This window comes from Spinacia oleracea, chromosome 6 (genome assembly GCF_020520425.1).
Source record: "Spinacia oleracea cultivar Varoflay chromosome 6, BTI_SOV_V1, whole genome shotgun sequence".
NCBI classification, from domain to species: domain Eukaryota; kingdom Viridiplantae; phylum Streptophyta; class Magnoliopsida; order Caryophyllales; family Amaranthaceae; genus Spinacia; species Spinacia oleracea.
This window is the reverse complement of record NC_079492.1, coordinates 97,050,091-97,068,713: the sequence shown is the minus strand read 5'-3', so window position 1 is coordinate 97,068,713 and position 18,623 is coordinate 97,050,091. Positions and strand designations below refer to the sequence as shown.

Below are 18,623 nucleotides of genomic sequence, written 5' to 3'. Positions count from 1 at the left end.
AGTAAGCAACATAGTCTCTTCCATAGAGAAAGAGAATTTAATTCACTCTCTTACTCTGATTAAGATATCTTTATTACGTAGGCGGCTTGAGAGTATCAGACAGTCTAATACTCAGGTTTTGATTTTGGTTTTGTTTTTTTCTTTTCAACTTTCTCTAATTAATAGATTTTGTTTTATCTTTTCCTATTGATAGGAGACATGCATGGACACAATTTTGCTTGTCTTATCGTGGTCCGAAGCTACTAAATAACAAAGGATATGTCAGAAACAGTCAGAGATTGTGATGGAATGAGTTTATTCCAAGAACGCAAAAGAATGGGTAGAAAGATGAAAACAAATGGTGAAACTAGAAAGGAAATGGATGATTCTGCTGCTATGAATCCTGATGGGAAAAATGAAACCTCTGGAACGTTGCTGATAAAAAAGGTGATTCAGTTCCTATGACAAAGAACTCTGAGAATTCAGCTCCCCCAAGGGTAAAATGCTTCTGATCCTTGTACTTATACTGCAAAAAGGAGCTGCAGAGAACATGATTGAATTGAAGGTAAAAACGACGGTTAATGTTAATTATAGGTTGAAGAAATTTATTTTTAATTTTAGAAGTGTAATTAGGTACTTGATATCTAAAACCGATTGCTTTAATAATATTAAAGCATTGGGGGATTTATTATTTCATGATCATTAAAGTTTAAAGATTAATGGGAGAAAAAGTGATGGATTTCATTAAAAGATAAATGGAGAATACGAAGGTGGAAGGTATTCAAATGTAGTGATGGACATTCTTCCCTTGATTTTATGATATATTTACTTTTTTTTTTGAGAAAAAAGGGGGAGGAGAGGAGTAACAGCTAAGACATGTGTCTCTTATTGGCTTATAGACTATGTATAGGTAGGTTTTCACAAGTACATACAAATAAAATATCAAGTGAATAGAACCCACACAACCACAATAACTAGGTATGTATTCTTCTGCTAGGGAGCTCAAATATCAATGGAGATATATGTATTCTTCAATTAGGGATCACGAATCTCTATTATATAAGTGAAGAGCTAAGGTTATTTTCGTAAAACCACTTTTGGTGTCCCCCTTCGAATAGTCCATTATATCCTTGGTAATTGAAAAACAAATTAATAAACTAAAATATATAACAAAACGGCTGAACCTCCACAAATCTAACCCAAAAACCTTTGAATATCCACAAGTCAAAACACACTCAGAAAAGACAATCACAAAGAGAGAAAAATATATAAAAAACATTAAAATCTCTCTCTCCAAAATCACGTGATTTATTTTCCCCAAATTTGAATTCGAAACTCTTTGAGAATTTGATTTTCTTTCTCCTAATGAATGGGAGGAAGCTACTGCTGCGCGAGAAAGGTGAGGTGAGTGATTGTCAATTCGATTTTTTTATTTTTTTTTATTTCGCAGATTTAGTGATTTGAATTTCTTTCAAATTTAAGGTTTTGTTGTTTCTGAATTATGTGTTCCTTCGAAAATTCTCTGTTAATAATTAAATATTTTTTTAAATCGTTGAAAATTACTATAAGGGAATGAATGGTGTATTTTATAATCATGATGATTTTGATGATTGTTCAAATTATGTTGAGACAGATCCCACTCGAAGATATGGAAGAGAATGTCTCATTTTTTTAATCGTATTTTTATAATTCATGCATTTTTTCATTAATTAATCTTCTCTGGTTTTTTTGTTTTTTTTTTGCAGTAGAATAAAATTATAGGCAAAGGGTCAGCTTAATTTGGACACATAAATCGATTTTGATATTTAGTATTTTTATTGGTAGCTTAGTCTGCAAGAAAAATTAAAGGATGTTTTTTTTATTTGAACACAGCTGAATATGCATAATAACCAATTCTAGAAACTGGGTATTTTTTATTAGTCAAGAATTTGATCTTTGCACTAAAATCAATTATGGAAACCGGGTCTTTTTTTCATTAATTTGTTAATAAATTGAGCTTAAATATAATTGCATATATTTTTAATTGGTTATTTCTCAAAATTCTCATTTGTCAAGAATTTGAGCAAAAAAAAAACATTCTTAATTTTTGGGAGTATTTGTTTGTTGCCAAGGACTTTAGCTTAATTTGCATATTTTGATTTCAGCTTAATTTTTATAAAGTAGTTTTCTAGTTAGAATGTTTTTTTTGACCGGATTATAGAGGATATGATGAATATGAAGGAAATAAAGTGGCTTGGAATCAAGTTAAGCTTACAGATTTTTTGCAAAGAGCTGAAGATCTTGAAAGGCTTTACGGTGAAATTCATCCGCTGAAAACCTTAAAACAAAAGAATATTATGAAGTTTTGCACTTCTTGGGTTGACATTATCTACAAGAACATCAATTTTGTCACTGCAATGTTCACCTATGGTACTCTCACACAGTAAGTTTCACACTTTTACAGCTTCTATTTACCTAGTGAGGGAGTATAAATGTCAACTTCTATGCTTCATTTGTGTTCTGTGGTATTCCTTATAGGGTAAATTTTGATTTTATTTTTGGGGAATGTTTGATGATAAGTATGGGTGAAGCATAAAAAGGTTAACATTAAAACAGTAAAACATTGGTGTAGGCAGTTCCTAGAAGGGCTATTCTATATTCATAATCATGACCCTCTAGTGATACAAAGAGATCTCAAATGTGACAATTTTAAGACGTAAAACGTTTTCATTGTAAAACGATTTTCCATGGAAAACAGTTTTCAAGGGAAAACACAATTCCAAACTAGTTTTCCTTTGTTTTGTAACTTAAAGGAAAATGGGGGAAAATGGTGAAGATTGAGGGGAAGAAAGGAGAGGGAGGTAAGAAGGAAAGAAGGAAAAGTGGTTTCCCTCCCTTTCAAATGGAAAAGGGTTTTCCATCTTTGAGAGAGTAATGGAAAATTGTTTTACATCCCTTACCCAACCAAACAACGTAAAATGGTTAAAAAGGGAAAAATCGTTTTCCATGAAAACGTTTTACGCCCTACCAAACGGAGCCTTAATGGAAACCAAGGGGAAGTCAAGATCGGAGATCTTGGCTTAGCTGCCATACCGAGGAAATCTCATGCTGCCCTTTATGTTGGTAAGTTTCAGTTGTCCTCTTTAATTATTGAAATTCTCTTAGATGGTAATTATCCATAGTATTGTCAATTTGTCAATGTCAATGATTAGTCTTTTTTTTTTAAATCTTGGTTTCATTATTTCTCAAAAAATAGTGAATCCTATTATTCAGAGATTTATTCATACTGATAATTTTAATTGTTGTTGGAAGATTCTGGGGTGTCAATTAATTATTCAAACTTTAATTGATGGAAGGCTATTAGTTTTATCTTCTCTAATGCTACCTCAGCTGTTCACTTATATAATAGAGATATATTCTCCTTAATTGTAAATATTTCCTTTGATTTGTAATTGATTGTAAATAGTCAAAGTAGCCTAAGTTATAGCATGATTGGCGATTTGATTAGCAAAATAAACGCCAGAATATATTCATTAACATAATACTACTCCACAATTTACTCCGTAATATTTAGCTTAACTAATATACAAGATAAGTAATTGTTATATATGGAAATATATTCTCCGTAATTGTAAATATTCCCTTTGATTTGTAATTGATTGTAATTAGTCAAAGTAGCATAAGTTGTAGCATGATTGACGATTTGATTAGCAAAATAAACGCTGGAATATATTCATTTTATTTTGTAAATATTATGCTTTCAGCAATGAGAATAGAAAGGGAAAATAATTTCTTTCATGGTATCAATGGTTAATGTTGTATTCAATTAATAGAATTACAAGACTTTATGTAGCTAGTACATAGAAGTAGCTAAATATATAATTATTACAGTAACCGGATATTATTACATTTAATTACAGTAACCGAATTATTACATTTAATTACAAAATAAATGCTAAAGATATTGACTTTCTAATATATTCTATCATAAATTCTATCAAGCCTTATTATTCGAGTATGCTGATCGAATTGATGAAAAGAACGATATGTTGTATGCAGATAAAGGAGAGGAAGAGAGAGATAAATATGGCGGAGGTGCAACAAATGAATTTAAATCATCCAGACCAAGGTCATCCTGATGCATCAAATTTATACTCTCACAGGCCTCCACCTTGACCAAAATAGTGGTCGGAGAAAATGAGAACTAACTCCTTAAACAAAGCCTTTCGGAACTTCATCCACACAGCGAAAACTCTTCGGCCGTTCAACAAGTTATTCAACAAGGAAACAGAAGGACATGCTCAACAAACTGGATCATAAGATATGCCTTTTTAATATTTCCTTTTACAATTTTAGTTGCGTATAATCTCGCACGCATTGCATGCATATAAAACTAGTATTATATAATGTTATTCTTGTATACAATATGTATTGTGTTGGGTAGAAGAGTTAATGAATTAACTTATTTTTTATATACTTCCTCCGTTCTTATTTTATTGAATTTTGGACACTATACACACAATCTCTTTTGACTTCATTATGTGATTTATAATTAAGAAAAAAAACATAGTCATGTGGGTCTTATTATAGTCGTCTCAATAAATATTTTTTAAATATCAACTTTTTATAAAAAATTTCTTATCCATAATTAAAGATATTAATGTTTGAAATCGTGCATTGATAAACGTGCCTAAATAATTGTGTCATTTAGAAAAGAACAAAGGAAGTATATAGTACGAAATTGGTAGAGAATTTACCTTGTAATACTACTTCGTGTATGCAATATGTCACATTGAATCTCACTGTCCATTGTATTTCGGGTAATAGTGAAAATTTTCATCACCCTCATGCTCTCAAGTGTTGACCTGCATAATTCAGTTGGCTGACTTCTAAGTTCTAACATTTTTAAGTGGTCAGCTGAATCAAATTTAGAAATTGAAGTGGTTGTATAATCAAGAGACCAGAGATCAACATAAAGCACATGGAGTTGCTCAAACGCATGAAAATGTTGGATTGGTTCTTGTACGAACACGCACAACAAATACTAAATGTCAAACCTCATTAACTCCTTGCAAGAATTTTTGTTTGCACTATGAATTGTCAAATAATATTCCACCAATTTCAAATTTTCAATTTGACTTTTCGATTAGTCGGCTATTAGTTATGTTACTACGCCGCGTTGATAATACCCGGTTTATATTCATGCTCATTTAATTTAGACTAATTCGATCCCATGCCCAGGCTTTAAATCGAGTTGTTCAACCTTGGTTCGTTTAAGAGATTTTGTGTTCGTAAACGGTTTGTTAACGAGCAATTTATAAACGAGATTTGCGCTTTAGATTTTAACAATTTGAAAACATAATTTGGAATATGCACTAATTTAGCAATTTAAATTCAATTTTTAGAATATTTTTATTATATGATACATTTTTTTAGTGTTAAAAGTAAAATATGATTTTTATCTATAATAAAACAATTATGTATGTCAAATTTGATTATGAACATAAAAATAGACGAGTTTGTTAATGAATATAAATAAATGAGTTGTTCGTGAACATAAATGAATGAGAATACATAAGTTCATGTTCAAGTTCGTTTATTAAAGAAGTTTCAAAAGTTGTTCAAGCTCGACTCCTTTATTACATAAACGAACATGAATTAACTTTTTAACCGAACCCGAATAGTTTATTGAGAGTCTCATCTCATTTGCACCCCTAATTTTGTACTAATTTTTATTTTTTTTATAAAGTACTCCCTCCGTCCCTTAATACTCGCATGACTTTCCTTTTCGGACTGTCCCTTATTACTTGCACCGCTTCTATAAATGGAAATTTTTACCAATATTATATTATTTCTCACACTTACCTACTAACCCACCTACACCCCTACTCCCTACAAAAAATTATTTAAAAATTCACATCCCCCACTCACCACTCTCCACCCCTTACACATTTTCCACTAACTATATTAAAAAAATACCCCACTATCAACTAACACCCATTAAATAAATAATTCAATTCAAGTGTCTTAAACTCCGCACTGATCAAAACGGCGCGAGTATTAAGGGACGGAGGGAGTATAACTATCACCTAATTCGTATTAATAATATATGTGGCGCTTAGGGTTTTAAATAAGCATTTAATTAATTTCCTAAATTGACATTAATTTGAATGTATGCCAAAACTACGTTTCAATCGTTGTAATTTACGGAGTATAATGTAATACTTTCACTTTTAGGTTATTATATATATATAGCACTTAAGATATGTTCTGTTCACCTTATTCTTATGAAGATTAACAACAACAACAACAACAATAATAATAATAATAATAAAATAAAAAATAAATAATAATAATAATAATAATAATAATAATAATAATAATAATAATACGTACCTCATCCGTTCCGGAATTATCGCACCATGGTTGACTTTTACTCCTCTAACCATTACTTTGACTCTTAATATCTCAAATCGTGTGCAAGTAAAAATTATAGAAAATTAATATTTAGAAAATATATGTCTATACGAATCTAACATGACCCCATATGATTAAAATTTCCTTACATACGAATCACAAAAAATTACCAAATCGTAGGGTGAATAATGTAAAAAGCAAATGGTGCGATATTTTCGGAACGAATGAAATATAATTATTATTATTATTATAGCAATAATAATAATAATAATAATAATAATAATAATAATAATAATAATAATAATAATAATAATAATAATAATAATAATAATAATAATAATAATAATAATAATAATAATATGTTATAAATATATTGTATTGTGGATGCCCATTATACCCCGACATCCTTATCCTATATAATATATGTATGTATACATATTGTGTCAATTGGAATAAGATTATAACCGCTTGTTTATTCTCAGCAGTTTTCTCTCTTCCCCTCTCTCCCCCTTCCTCACTAATTTCATAACACGTTATCAGCACCATTGCTAATGTACGAGAGAAATCAAAGGAAATTACATCACCACTATTGTAAGTTTTACCATAATTGTTTGCTTCAATTTGATCCATATATTCATGGTAATATCATGTTATAGTGTTGATGTTATTTTCCGCAATTGCAAGCAATTAAATATGGGAGTACTATACGAAGCCTGATTTTACTTGGCGCAACCCTTTTTACTTGCATTTTTTTCATTCTAAAAAAAACTCTACCCTCACTTTTATTATTTTCTCTCAACCTTTTTTGATATTATTTTGGTTCAAATATATTTGATTTTTTTTATTTAGTTTAATGTGTCATCAAATTAGAATAAATGTTTAGATTGCAATGGACTATATTTTTGACTTGGAATTGAGGTGATTTTTGTTTTTTTTTCCTGTTTTTTCGAGTATTTTCATACAACTTGTATGAAATTAACATTTCTATTTTGTACAGATTGAACTAAATGTAGTTAACCATTTCGTACAAATTGAACAAAATATAATTAACCATTTCGTACGTATTGAACATAAGAGAACTAAGTATTACGTATAAGTTGATCAAAACATAATTCCGTTCAAAATTGAACATAACATAAATAAGTTCTATCATCACTACTAATGTATAACAAACAACCACAACATGACCAGCCGACAACTCTTTCATTATAGACAATTGAAAGAACTAGTATCATCATTTTGTTCAATTTGTATGGAATATTTAGTTCTATTATGTTCAATCTGTATGAAATAGTTAGTTATATTTTGTTCAATCTGTAAGAAACAATTAATTATAATATGTTCAATCTGTACAAAGTATAAGTATTTATTTCATACCAATTGCGTGAAAAAGCTCAAAAAAATAGGGGAAAAACGAAAATTACCTCAATTCCAAGGTCTTTACGGTCAAATTGCAATCAAAATATTTATTCTAATTTGATTAGGTATACGTGTTACTAATAAAAAAAATCAAATGTGTTTGAACCAAAATAACACCAATAAAGGTTGAGAGAAAATAGTAAAAGTGAGGGTTAGAGTTAGAGTTTTTTTAGAATGAAAAAAATGAAAGTAAAAAGGGCTGCGTCAAGTAAAAGCAAGCTGCGTTTAGAAATCGTGATTAAATATCATTGATAGCAAGTTACCATTTGCGATAATTATTATTGAGAGTCAGGTACATATATGAATCTTTCTAGTATTATTTACATATTGAGATCACGATTTGGCCCCAATTTTACAAAGTTAAATTTGATCTAGGTATCTTTTGATTTGCGTAATGTTATGAAATTTTGTTTCATTAACAGGGTCGACTCTGGAAATTCGGAGGCCCTGTTTTTTTTTATTATTTATTTATGTGAAGGCCCTTAACTTGACAAAATGATTAGTACCACTAAAAAACAAATAAATTTATAAGTTGAGAGTCAACCTCACAATATATCTCTATTATATAAGCCAGCTCCTGAGGGCTTTTTTGTAAATTAATTTTTCGTGTCCCCATGTAAAAGACTAAAATAGCCTCAAATCGTTAACTTTGAACCCTAAGCAGCTTCATTCATCTTCGATGCATCACTCATCTTTCTTTCTCCTCCCTTCACTCACCACCCTCTCTCTCCTCCGCCCACCACCCCTCTTTACTCCCCTCAAGTCGAGAGACTTCTGTGTCTTCTCCGACGATGACGACGGCGATGGTAAGTATGAAATGGACGATCTCAAACTTCAGTTCTCTCTCATCTATCTCTCTCCCCTCTTTCGATCGATCTTTCTGCATTTCTCAAGGTTAGTTTTAATTATTCGTCGATCGATCTTCCTTGAATATTCGATTCTATTTAACGATTTTTATGATTTCCTGCATCGTTTATTTTGCTCAGTTTGTCGATTTGTTTGATCCTTCTATTTCACGATTCAATGATTCGGCGATTGGCCTTCACACGACCCTCACAACTCTGCCCTTCTGATCCTGCAAATGCCTCCGTAAGTTACCCGCTTCATCTTTGAATTTCATCGTATTTTTTTGAAATAATTCATATTTTTATTACAAATGGAGTTCATCTGATCTGGGTTTTGCTGTAATTTGATTATTGAGTGATGGAAATTTGCCTAATGTGGGATAATTGAAGTTATCTTGAATTTATTTCTTCAAATTTGTCTTGAATTTTACTGAATTTTAGTCAACTGAAGGTTTCGTACAAATGGGTGGCTCGATTTTTTGTGCTAATTTAGGAAATTCATGGGTAATTGAAATTATGTCTCATAATTATGCTATGAAAAGTATTAATTTGTCTCCTCAAATTCAATTAGAATTGGTTCGTTTTAGTTAAGCGAAAGGTTTTGCATAATTGGGTGACTCAATACAAATTTTGGACTTTAATGGATAGCTATGAGCTCTTATTTTCGTCAAACATGGAATAATCTGATCTGGGGTTGCTGTAATTTGATTTTTGGATGTGAACATGTTCATTTTTGTTGACGGAGTAATCTGATATGGGGTTTGTTGTAACATGTTCATGTCTGTTCATTTTTAGAGTTTCCTGTCACAGGTAATTGCAAGAGTAAGCTGCTATTCACCTGTTTTCGTAATCCTTCTTTTCCTTGATTTATACAGAACATGTTCATTTTTTTTTGATGGTTTTTAGATTTTGGGTAGTTTGGTTGTTTACTTGATTGTGTTTGGTTGATCAGACATGAACATAACTTGCTTCCTGCATTTTGGTTTAAGTGATTATGTAGAATGATAAGAAGGGAAGCGTGTTGCTTGGTTTATTTAATACTCGACTCTCAATTTTTCATGGTTAAGCACGAAGTTGTTTCAGGTGCTTTAGTGTGTGATTGTTACTTTGCAGTATCATGCCTTGAATATCATCGGAAATTATCATGTGGGTCATCGTTTATGTTCGATTCGAATGTCCTGTAGTATGAATTATAGTTGGTTTTTATTAGGATTCATGTTGTTTTAGATAGTTAGGTTTTAATAATTTCAATACACCTACTGGTTCGGTTTTAATCAATTTTTTGTCTATGGCGGTTTATTCAATTTTTTGTCTATGGCTGTTTTAATCAACTTTTATGTATCTTGCAATTCCTTCAGTGCTCCTGTATCATTATTATGGCGGTGAACCCATGACTATGAACAGTGTTCTCATGATGGTTTTTGGGTTGTTTGTCAATGGATTATGTGCATTCATAATTAGTGTTGTTTCTGCGGATTATAACAATCATAGCTCAATATTACTGTTATTATTTATGGTACAGGATCAGCGGGTGCAGCATTAAGTCCTAAATATGCACACGATGCCTCTGAGATGTGGATGACCGAGGCTGAAATGGCTTTTCCGAACTAGAGGTATCCACCATTAGCCAATCCCTTCCTAATTTGTTGTTCTTTGAGGTTTCATGATTGCATTGAATAGAAGCTAAAACATGTGTCTGTTAGCTAAAACATGTAATAATTCTAATGTTGAAGAGAATAAATTGGATTTTGGTGAAGACGATGATGATGGAGGAGAGAGAAAGGGCAGGAGAGATTAATCTATCTCTAAAGGTTGAATTACAGGTGTCATTTTAGTTTGCTACAAATGTAAGAAATTCATTAATATTTGCTCTTAATAAACTAAATTACTCTTTTTTGTTAGGTTTGATAAGGGATTTTGAGTGTTAAGGTGTTTATGTGGATTATTTTTGTTACTATGAGGTTGAGAATTGCTGTGACAAATTGTTGATACGATAGTAATTGTAGTTTCTGGGTGTTGCTTTAGTTAGATGATGGGCCTGGATCTTGAAACTTATTCTACTTGCAAGATCATTTATTCATTCCGTTGCGTGCGTGCATATCTACTATTCTACTTGCAAGATCATTTATTCATTCCGTTGCGTGCGTGCAGATCTACTAATCTACTTGCAAGTTTCAAGACCCTAGCCTTGACACCCTAACCCCAACATTTATTTGTTTATTATTTTTTAATTTTTTGATGTGATTTTTATTTTAGATTGATTTCATTTGCTTTTTTTATGGGTTTATTTTTGGGTTTAATGAAATTGATGACTAAAGCCTCGATATTTTTGTTAGTATTTGCTCTGTATTTTTGGTTTGATTTTTTTCATTTGTTTTGGGTACTTTGATGCTTTTTTGAAGGTTTTATGCGGTCAGTGGGGAGGTTAAGGATTTGCAAGTTTCTGGGTTGTTTTTTGCTATAGGGCATGAACCGGCTACTAAGTTTTTGGGTGGGCAGCTGGAGTTGGATGATGATGGCTATGTGGTGACTACACCGGGGACGACGAAGACCAATGTTAAAGGTAAAATTCTGTATTTTTTAAGATCTGCAATTGGCATTTTGTTACCCATATGAGATAATCTGCTGTGTATTATGTAGTTAATATTTTTCCAGATATAGCTGACCTTTTATATATAAATGTGAACATTTGCTTATTGTTCATGCTAAATAATCTATAATTGTGAACAATTGCTTATTGTTCATGCTAAAATCTGTGTACTGTCTGTGTACATGACTAGCTCATAATAATTAGAGCAACTGTTACTTTTTTGACAAATTTTGTTATTCACAACAACTGATCAAACCAAACAATTGGAGCTATTAGTTATAACTGGGAGTTTAGGATAATTTGTGTATTGTCTATGGATAATTTCGAGCATTAGACGGATATTGGAGCTAAAGTCGATACGAATATTATTTTTAATCGTTTTGGCATTGAAGGTTGATTGAAATTGAGTTGGTTATAGTCATAACATTTGCTGATTTGAATTTATACTCATCATGAAAGCCAATGTTATGAATATAAAATTTATCGATAAAGAGATTTCAATTTATACTTGAGTTGGTTGATTGAAATTGGGGGTGCATACATTTTTCGGGTTTAATTTGATCAAGCAGTTTGGTGTTTTGTATTATGAGGTTCATTAACTCATTTAGTTTTTGATTTAATATTTCTGAAATTTTTGGGATTATTTTCTGAATTTATGAGTTAATTGATTCTTTCTAAATTTTTGAATTTTTTTGATTTTTTCCGAGTTCATCAAAAGTGGAGACGCATCAAGGAGAAGAATCAACAATCCGGGAAAAATATCTACGAAAGAAGAAATTTAGTAATATGATGCAAATTTTGAACTGTTTTAGTTGTTTTTACTTTTTAGTACTGGATTTGAGTAAATTGTGTTCATTTCTTATTTTAAGGAAAATCGCCACGAATTATGTAATTTGGTCTGGTTTGTGACAATATATCCATCTTTTTTTTAGTTTGTGTATAATCTCGCACGCATCGCGTGCATATAAGACTAGTGAAATATTAAGAGAGGATTGTACCATTGATCCACAAATCAATTAAGTATCTTCTATTTGCACGATTTACTATATGACCAATAACTGAGTTCTATAAGTTACTACTCCCTCCGTCCCTTAATACTCGCACCGGTTTGACCGGTGCGGAGTTTAAGACATTTGAATTGACTTATTAATTCAATGGGTGTTAGTTGATAGTGGGGTATTTTTTTTTAATAAATTTAGTGGGATATGTGTAAGAGGTGGAGAGTGGTGAGTGGGGGTGTAAATTTTTAAATGATTTTTTATAAGGAATAGGGGTGTAGGTGGGGTTAGTAAGTAAGTATGAGAAATAATATAATATTGGTATAAATTTTCATTTATTGAAGCAGTACAAGTATTAAAGGATGACCCGAAAAGGAAAGTGGTGCGAGTTTAAGGGACGGAGGGAGTATTTTTTTTTTTTTTAGGCCCCCAAAAATTGGGGCCTTGTGTTGGAGGTCCTATTAGACCTCCCTATAGACAGCCCTGTTCATTAATGTAGTGTCAATCTCATGATCGATAATGTAGTGTCAATCTCATGATTGATTTTATAATCTCTGCCGTACACTTCTAATCTTTTAGCAAATTATTTTCTTAATTCTCTGATTAGATTTTGCAGTTATTGTAAGTCTCATGTATGTATGTCAGTTACTAATTTACTATCTTATTTCTTGTTGCGCTTTACTCCTCATGCTATACTATTATACCATTCTTAATATGTGGCGATTAATCATGTTGAAGGTATGTATATTAATTGTATATGTCATGAATTTCATAATCATGTTTGATTTTCCAATGAATAATTAGTTTTAGTGGACGGTTAAATTTTCGTTTATTATAATTGTGGTATAAATATATGATTGATGACGGTTTCCATTTGTTTCGGTTGTTTTTATATCTTACGGGAAATTTGTGTCTCTACCCCAATTTTTTTTTAGTGTCATGAACTTTGTGATGATAAAGTGGGTTTATAATTGTAGACACCTACTTTTGTCCCCATTCTCGAAAGGGAAGGTTCGATGATGAGAACGTAAATCTCCACTTGACAACGCATCTCCTATAAAATAACGAATCTCAATTCCCCTTTTTATTTCACCCGAAACCTGCTATTTATAGAAACCTGCCATTTATGGAAACCTGCTAAAAATAGTAACTGCCGTAATGGGTAGTTGTTAAAAGTGGCAAGTCATAAAAGATAGAAACCTGTCAGAATTAGGTGTTGCACTCAAACATAAATCCTAAATGAGATAGAAATTGCGAGAAGAATCATGTTCCTAATACGATTCGAAAATAAGAGTTACGTATTAATTAAAACCCTAACGAGCCTAGAGTTCGTAACGGGCCCAGACGCATCCCGTCATAAAATTAATACGCACTAAAAGACTCGATTAAGTCTCATACACTCCGGATTCTAAGAGTCCGAATCTGACAAAGAAACGGCCCAAACATCAATTTCAACGCCCAGCCATGGGCGCTGAAATTGCCTGGGTCCTATTTTCAACGCCCAGAGCTGGGCGCCGAAATCTTTGACGCCCAGCCCTGGGCGCTGAAAATACCTGGGACGTATTCTTTCCTAATTCCTCGTGGATTAGAGCTCTACAATTCTATCTTTCCACGAACTCTGTAGACACCTACTTTTGTCCCCATTCCCGAAAGGGAAAGGTTCGATGATGAAAACATAAATCTCCACTTGACAACGCATCTCCTATAATATAACGAATCTCAATTCCCCTTTTCATTTCACCCGAAACCTGCTATTTATGGAAACCTGCTAAAAATTGTAACTGCCGTAAAGGGTAACTTCTAAAAGTGGCAAGTCATAAAAGATAGAAACCTGTAAGAATTAGGTGTTGCACTCCAACATAAATCCTAAATGAGATAGAAAACTGCAAGAATCCTATTCCTAATATGATTCGGAAATAAGAGTTACGTATTAATTAAAATCCTAACGAGCCTAGAGTTCGTAACGGGCCCAGACGCATTCCGTCATAAAATTGATACGCGCTAAAAGACTCGGTTAAGTCTCAAACACTACGGATTTCAGGAATCCGAATCTGACTAAGAAAACGGCCCAAACAGCAATTTCAACGCCCAGCCCTGGGCGCTGAAATTGCCTGGATCATATTTTCAACGCCCAGAGCTGGGCGCCGAAATCTTTGACGCCCAGCCCTGGGCGCTGAAAATACCTGGGTACGTGTTTTTTTCCTAATTCTTTGTGGATTAGAACTCTGCAATTCTATCTTTCCACGAACTCTTCCCTATAAATAGACCCCTAAATTCGAAGTGAAAGGAACACACACAACACATAATTATACTCTGAGTATTGACTCCAACCCTCAGCCTAAGCCTCTCGATGCGAAACTGTTCACGCGTTCTGTCGCAATCGATCCATAAATCGAACAGAACGTATCCTGTCCCATAATTGAGATCCGTTAAATAAAAAGGAGAAATAACAAAGTCAAAGTGGTTAGTTTTCTGAGAACCGTGACGCACCTCTCAAGGGTGCGTCGTAATGTGGCTCTTTTCGATGATTTAACAGCTTTCCTCGCCCTTTTTATGAACTGTTAAACTAACCTAATCTGATTGTTCTATCACGCCTAACAAATATAATATTTTTGGGAAATCGGATTATCATGCTAGGTCCCTTAATGCTATTTAAATCAGATAATCACGATCGAATTAGTATTATGTGTTGCATATTGCTAAACTCAACTCAGATTAGTTTAATAGTTAACGCATGTCCCTTCAATTATTTATGCTGAGCTAGTAAGGATATCCTGCCTCTGGAGTTATCGACGAGCGAAGTACTCCTCTCGGTAGTTACAGTCCCCCGAACCCTCAATCTCTACCTTGCGGGTGTATGTTGAGAGATCCCCACACTAGGGATCACAAGGGAACCTACGGCCGTCGTGGTCAAACATAATTGCACTCCCTTTATGTCACGATAACCGGGTTTTGTCAGTTTTTCTCATTATCGTTAAAAACTGAATGGCGACTCCTATATTACTAGTCAATTGGGTGTATACTCACAGGAAATCCAATTACACTTGATTGAATAAAAAGAATCGTCACACCCAAGGGGGACGAGATCACGCATTAGCCTCGTGCTTTTTCGACCCCCTCACAGTGGCGACTCCGCTGGGGATAGTGAAGGAAATACTCGTGCTTGTAGGTAATCAAAATAGCCGAAGGGTGAAACGATCCTACCCCGCGTTTATTTCCCCATCAAGTTGGGACGACCTGAAAATCAGCATATTAATGTGAACGGACAGAACCTCATAACAAATCTCGGCTCCCTCGGGAGTTGGGACTAAGGATACCTCTTTTTCGCCAATAGGGGGTGCATACACCGCGCATGGCGCCCACTCGGTACTTGTGCAGGTAGTACACCTATCCCGAACCCAATCGCTCTCTCATTAGGTCCCTCTCGCCTGCATGCCCCCTTGGCTTGCACTTGCGGGTTGGCCTCTTGAGCGAAATTCGTCTGTTGAAGACACTACCTCGACCGGGGCATGTGTTGGATCTACGATAGAAGCGGTACCAAGCCAGGCGCAAATAAACTACCCATATAAACCTATCATAAAGTACGTGGCATATTTAATTTTCAAATCCATGTTTGTAATGTAGTTATGTGTAGCGAAATATGTGATTGTGTGCGACAAACTATCCTAGAAAACCAACGACCTTAAAAATTGCCCAATTGTTCATAGACTAATTTGCCAAAGAGTTATACCAAAACACGTGTTCCCCAAACCCGAATGATCGCCACAAAAATAAGCGACGCTCGGGATGGCCTGTAACGAATCCTACAGACGCTGTTACGCGTAAAGGGCGTTATTAGGCAAGCACGCAAATCGAAGTCGCATAAATAGAAGACAGAAAACGAGAACCAGCCAGGGACGCATTTTCAACGCCCCTGGCTGGGCGCCACAATTTCTCACGCCCCTCGCTGGGCGCTGAAGTTGCTGCCTGGCCTTCTGGTCAAGCGCAGCAGCCTCGGTACCCGCGCGAAAGGAAAATACATAGCACATAAAATGTTCGTAAAAAGAACTGCTACGAGGGCGTAAGAAAAGCACTCAATTTCAAAAGCGACTCGTGAAAAAATTAATAACTCTTTGCGTCGTTGTTAGGCCTCCTACGACGGTAATGTTCGACACTAAAAGTCGACCATGCAAATAATCATGAATGTCACACGGGCAGAGATTTTCGAAAACATAAAGAGTTCAAAGTGCACACATAGCAGTCCAAATATACTAGTCCGACTTAAGGGTAGTCATAGAATGTCTAAAAAACCGACTCACGAAACAAACTAATGTGTCTCCTACTCCACAACAATAATGCAGGGCCCCTGAGTACTTGCCCGTGATAGCCATCAAGGAACGCGATGGAAGAAGCATATCCCGAACATCTGTACCTAGAGGTCGCACAAACCCAAGAGATGCATGCTCTGGGACACGACCCTTTACGTTCTCAAAGGCCACTCGCCCCAAAGAACCATGCTATGCCAGAAACGCTCCCCAACTCACACGCTTTCGGGCTATTGTTTGGGTTAGAAAAGAAAAGAGCGAAGAAAGAAAATTATGGCATTAGCTCTCCAAGATGAAGTGTTCGATCCTACTAAATTGATCGCTCCATCACCCTCAACAGATGACCAAATCCAACGAGGGTGGCGCAAGACTTTCAAATGGACTAATGCTCGTGGGATGAAGTTCAAGATATCTGCGGGAGAGGGTCCGATGTACGAAGAATTCGAGTCTGAATCCGAGTCTGACTCCGAGTCCGAACCTAGAAAAATTATAACCCCTCCCAAAAATAGTTTAGACCCGGAAATCTCTACTCCGAGAGACCTTTTTGATGTAATGCTTCATGACTTTAATAAGATAAACAAAACTTTTGAGTATGTGCCGCTTAAAAATCCGAGTAATAATGCAGAATGTCTCGCCACTAATGAGTACGAAAAAGAGCCAGAAGAGGAATATACCGAACTAATAAAAGCTGTAAGTGAACAAGAACTCAAAACTCCTATAATTGAGGACACAGAATCGGTAAATATTGGAACAGAAGAAAATCCTAAAATTATTAAAATTGGTCTCACCTTAACTCCCACTGAAAAGGCCGATCTAATCTCCACTTTGCGGGAATTCGAGGGTGTCTTTGCTTGGTCCTACAAAGACATGCCAGGAATAGATCGAGAAATCGCTGAGCATAAAATTCCACTAGATCCCAAAATGACGCCAGTAAAACAAAAGCTACGGCGGCTCAAACCAGGGATAGCCTTGAAAATAAAAGAAGAAGTCACTAAACAATTAGACGCCGGCTTTATAAAAGTCTCCAACTACCCAGAATGGGTGGTCAATATTGTCCCCGTAGCTAAAAAAGATGGACGAGTGCGAATGTGCGTAGACTTTCGAGACCTCAACAAAGCCAGTCCTAAAGATGACTTCCCTCTACCTCACATTGACATACTAGTAGACAACACCGCAGAGCACGCGCTCCTCTCCTTTATGGACGGGTACGCCGGATATAACCAAATACTCATTGCAGAAGAAGACATGGAAAAAACAACTTTCATTACCCCTTGGGGAACATATTGTTACACTGTAATGCCTTTTGGTTTGAAAAACGCGGGGGCCACCTATCAAAGAACATCCACCACGTTACTCCATGACATGATACACAAAGAAATCGAGGTCTACGTGGACGACATGATCGTCAAATCTAAAGACCGGCACGGTCACCTCCCGACACTTAAAAAGTTCTTCACCCGAATCTTGAAATATAACATGAGACTAAATCCACAAAAATGTGTGTTCGGGGTAACCTCGGGGAAATTGCTAGGATATGTTGTTAGTACGCGAGGAATCGAGATTGACCCATCTAAGATCAAAGGCATTACCGAAATGCCCCCACCAAAAACTGAAAAACAGATAAGGGGCTTCCTAGGAAAGCTGCAGTACATTAGTAGGTTCATTTCCAAGCTTACTATGACTTGTGAGCCAATATTCAAAAAATTAAGAAAAGAAGAAAAGGTCGAATGGGATGAACAATGCCAAACTGCCTTCGATAAAATCAAAGAATACCTAAGCAAACCACCCGTCCTCTCCCCGCCTTTGCCTGGAATCCCTTTACGCCTATACCTAACCGTCACGGATACTGCAGCGGGGGCTATGCTCTCACAGTGTGTACATGGATCTGAGCGAGCCATTTACTACTTGAGAAAGAAGTTCATACAGTACGAGACGAGATACACAGAACTTAAGAAAACCTGTCTCGCCCTCGTCTGGGCATCCAAAAAACTCAGACATTACCTATTGGCCCACACTGTTCATATAGTGTCACAACTAGATCCCTTAAAATACATGTTCGAAAAACCCGCCCTAAATGGTCGCCTGTCCAGGT

The 18,623-nt window shown here is 34.8% G+C and overlaps 1 protein-coding gene and 1 long non-coding RNA gene across 2 annotated transcripts; both read left to right on the top strand.

Moving 5' to 3' along the window:
* The first annotated feature begins 1,177 nt into the window (after window positions 1-1,177).
* Window positions 1,178-4,458, top strand: LOC130462834 (probable serine/threonine-protein kinase WNK9). Its single transcript, XM_056831767.1, has 3 exons — window positions 1,178-1,383; window positions 2,180-2,401; window positions 4,018-4,458. Exons 1-3 carry the CDS (start codon window positions 1,349-1,351, stop codon window positions 4,019-4,021), a joined length of 261 nt encoding a protein of 86 aa, XP_056687745.1. The 5' UTR covers window positions 1,178-1,348; the 3' UTR covers window positions 4,022-4,458.
* Window positions 4,459-8,496: 4,038 nt separating this feature from the next.
* On the top strand, window positions 8,497-12,150 carry LOC130462384 (uncharacterized). Its single transcript, XR_008922476.1, has 5 exons — window positions 8,497-8,688; window positions 8,781-8,883; window positions 10,162-10,252; window positions 11,042-11,202; window positions 11,948-12,150. It is a non-coding gene; the product is annotated as an uncharacterized lncRNA (long non-coding RNA).
* Window positions 12,151-18,623: the final 6,473 nt, after the last annotated feature.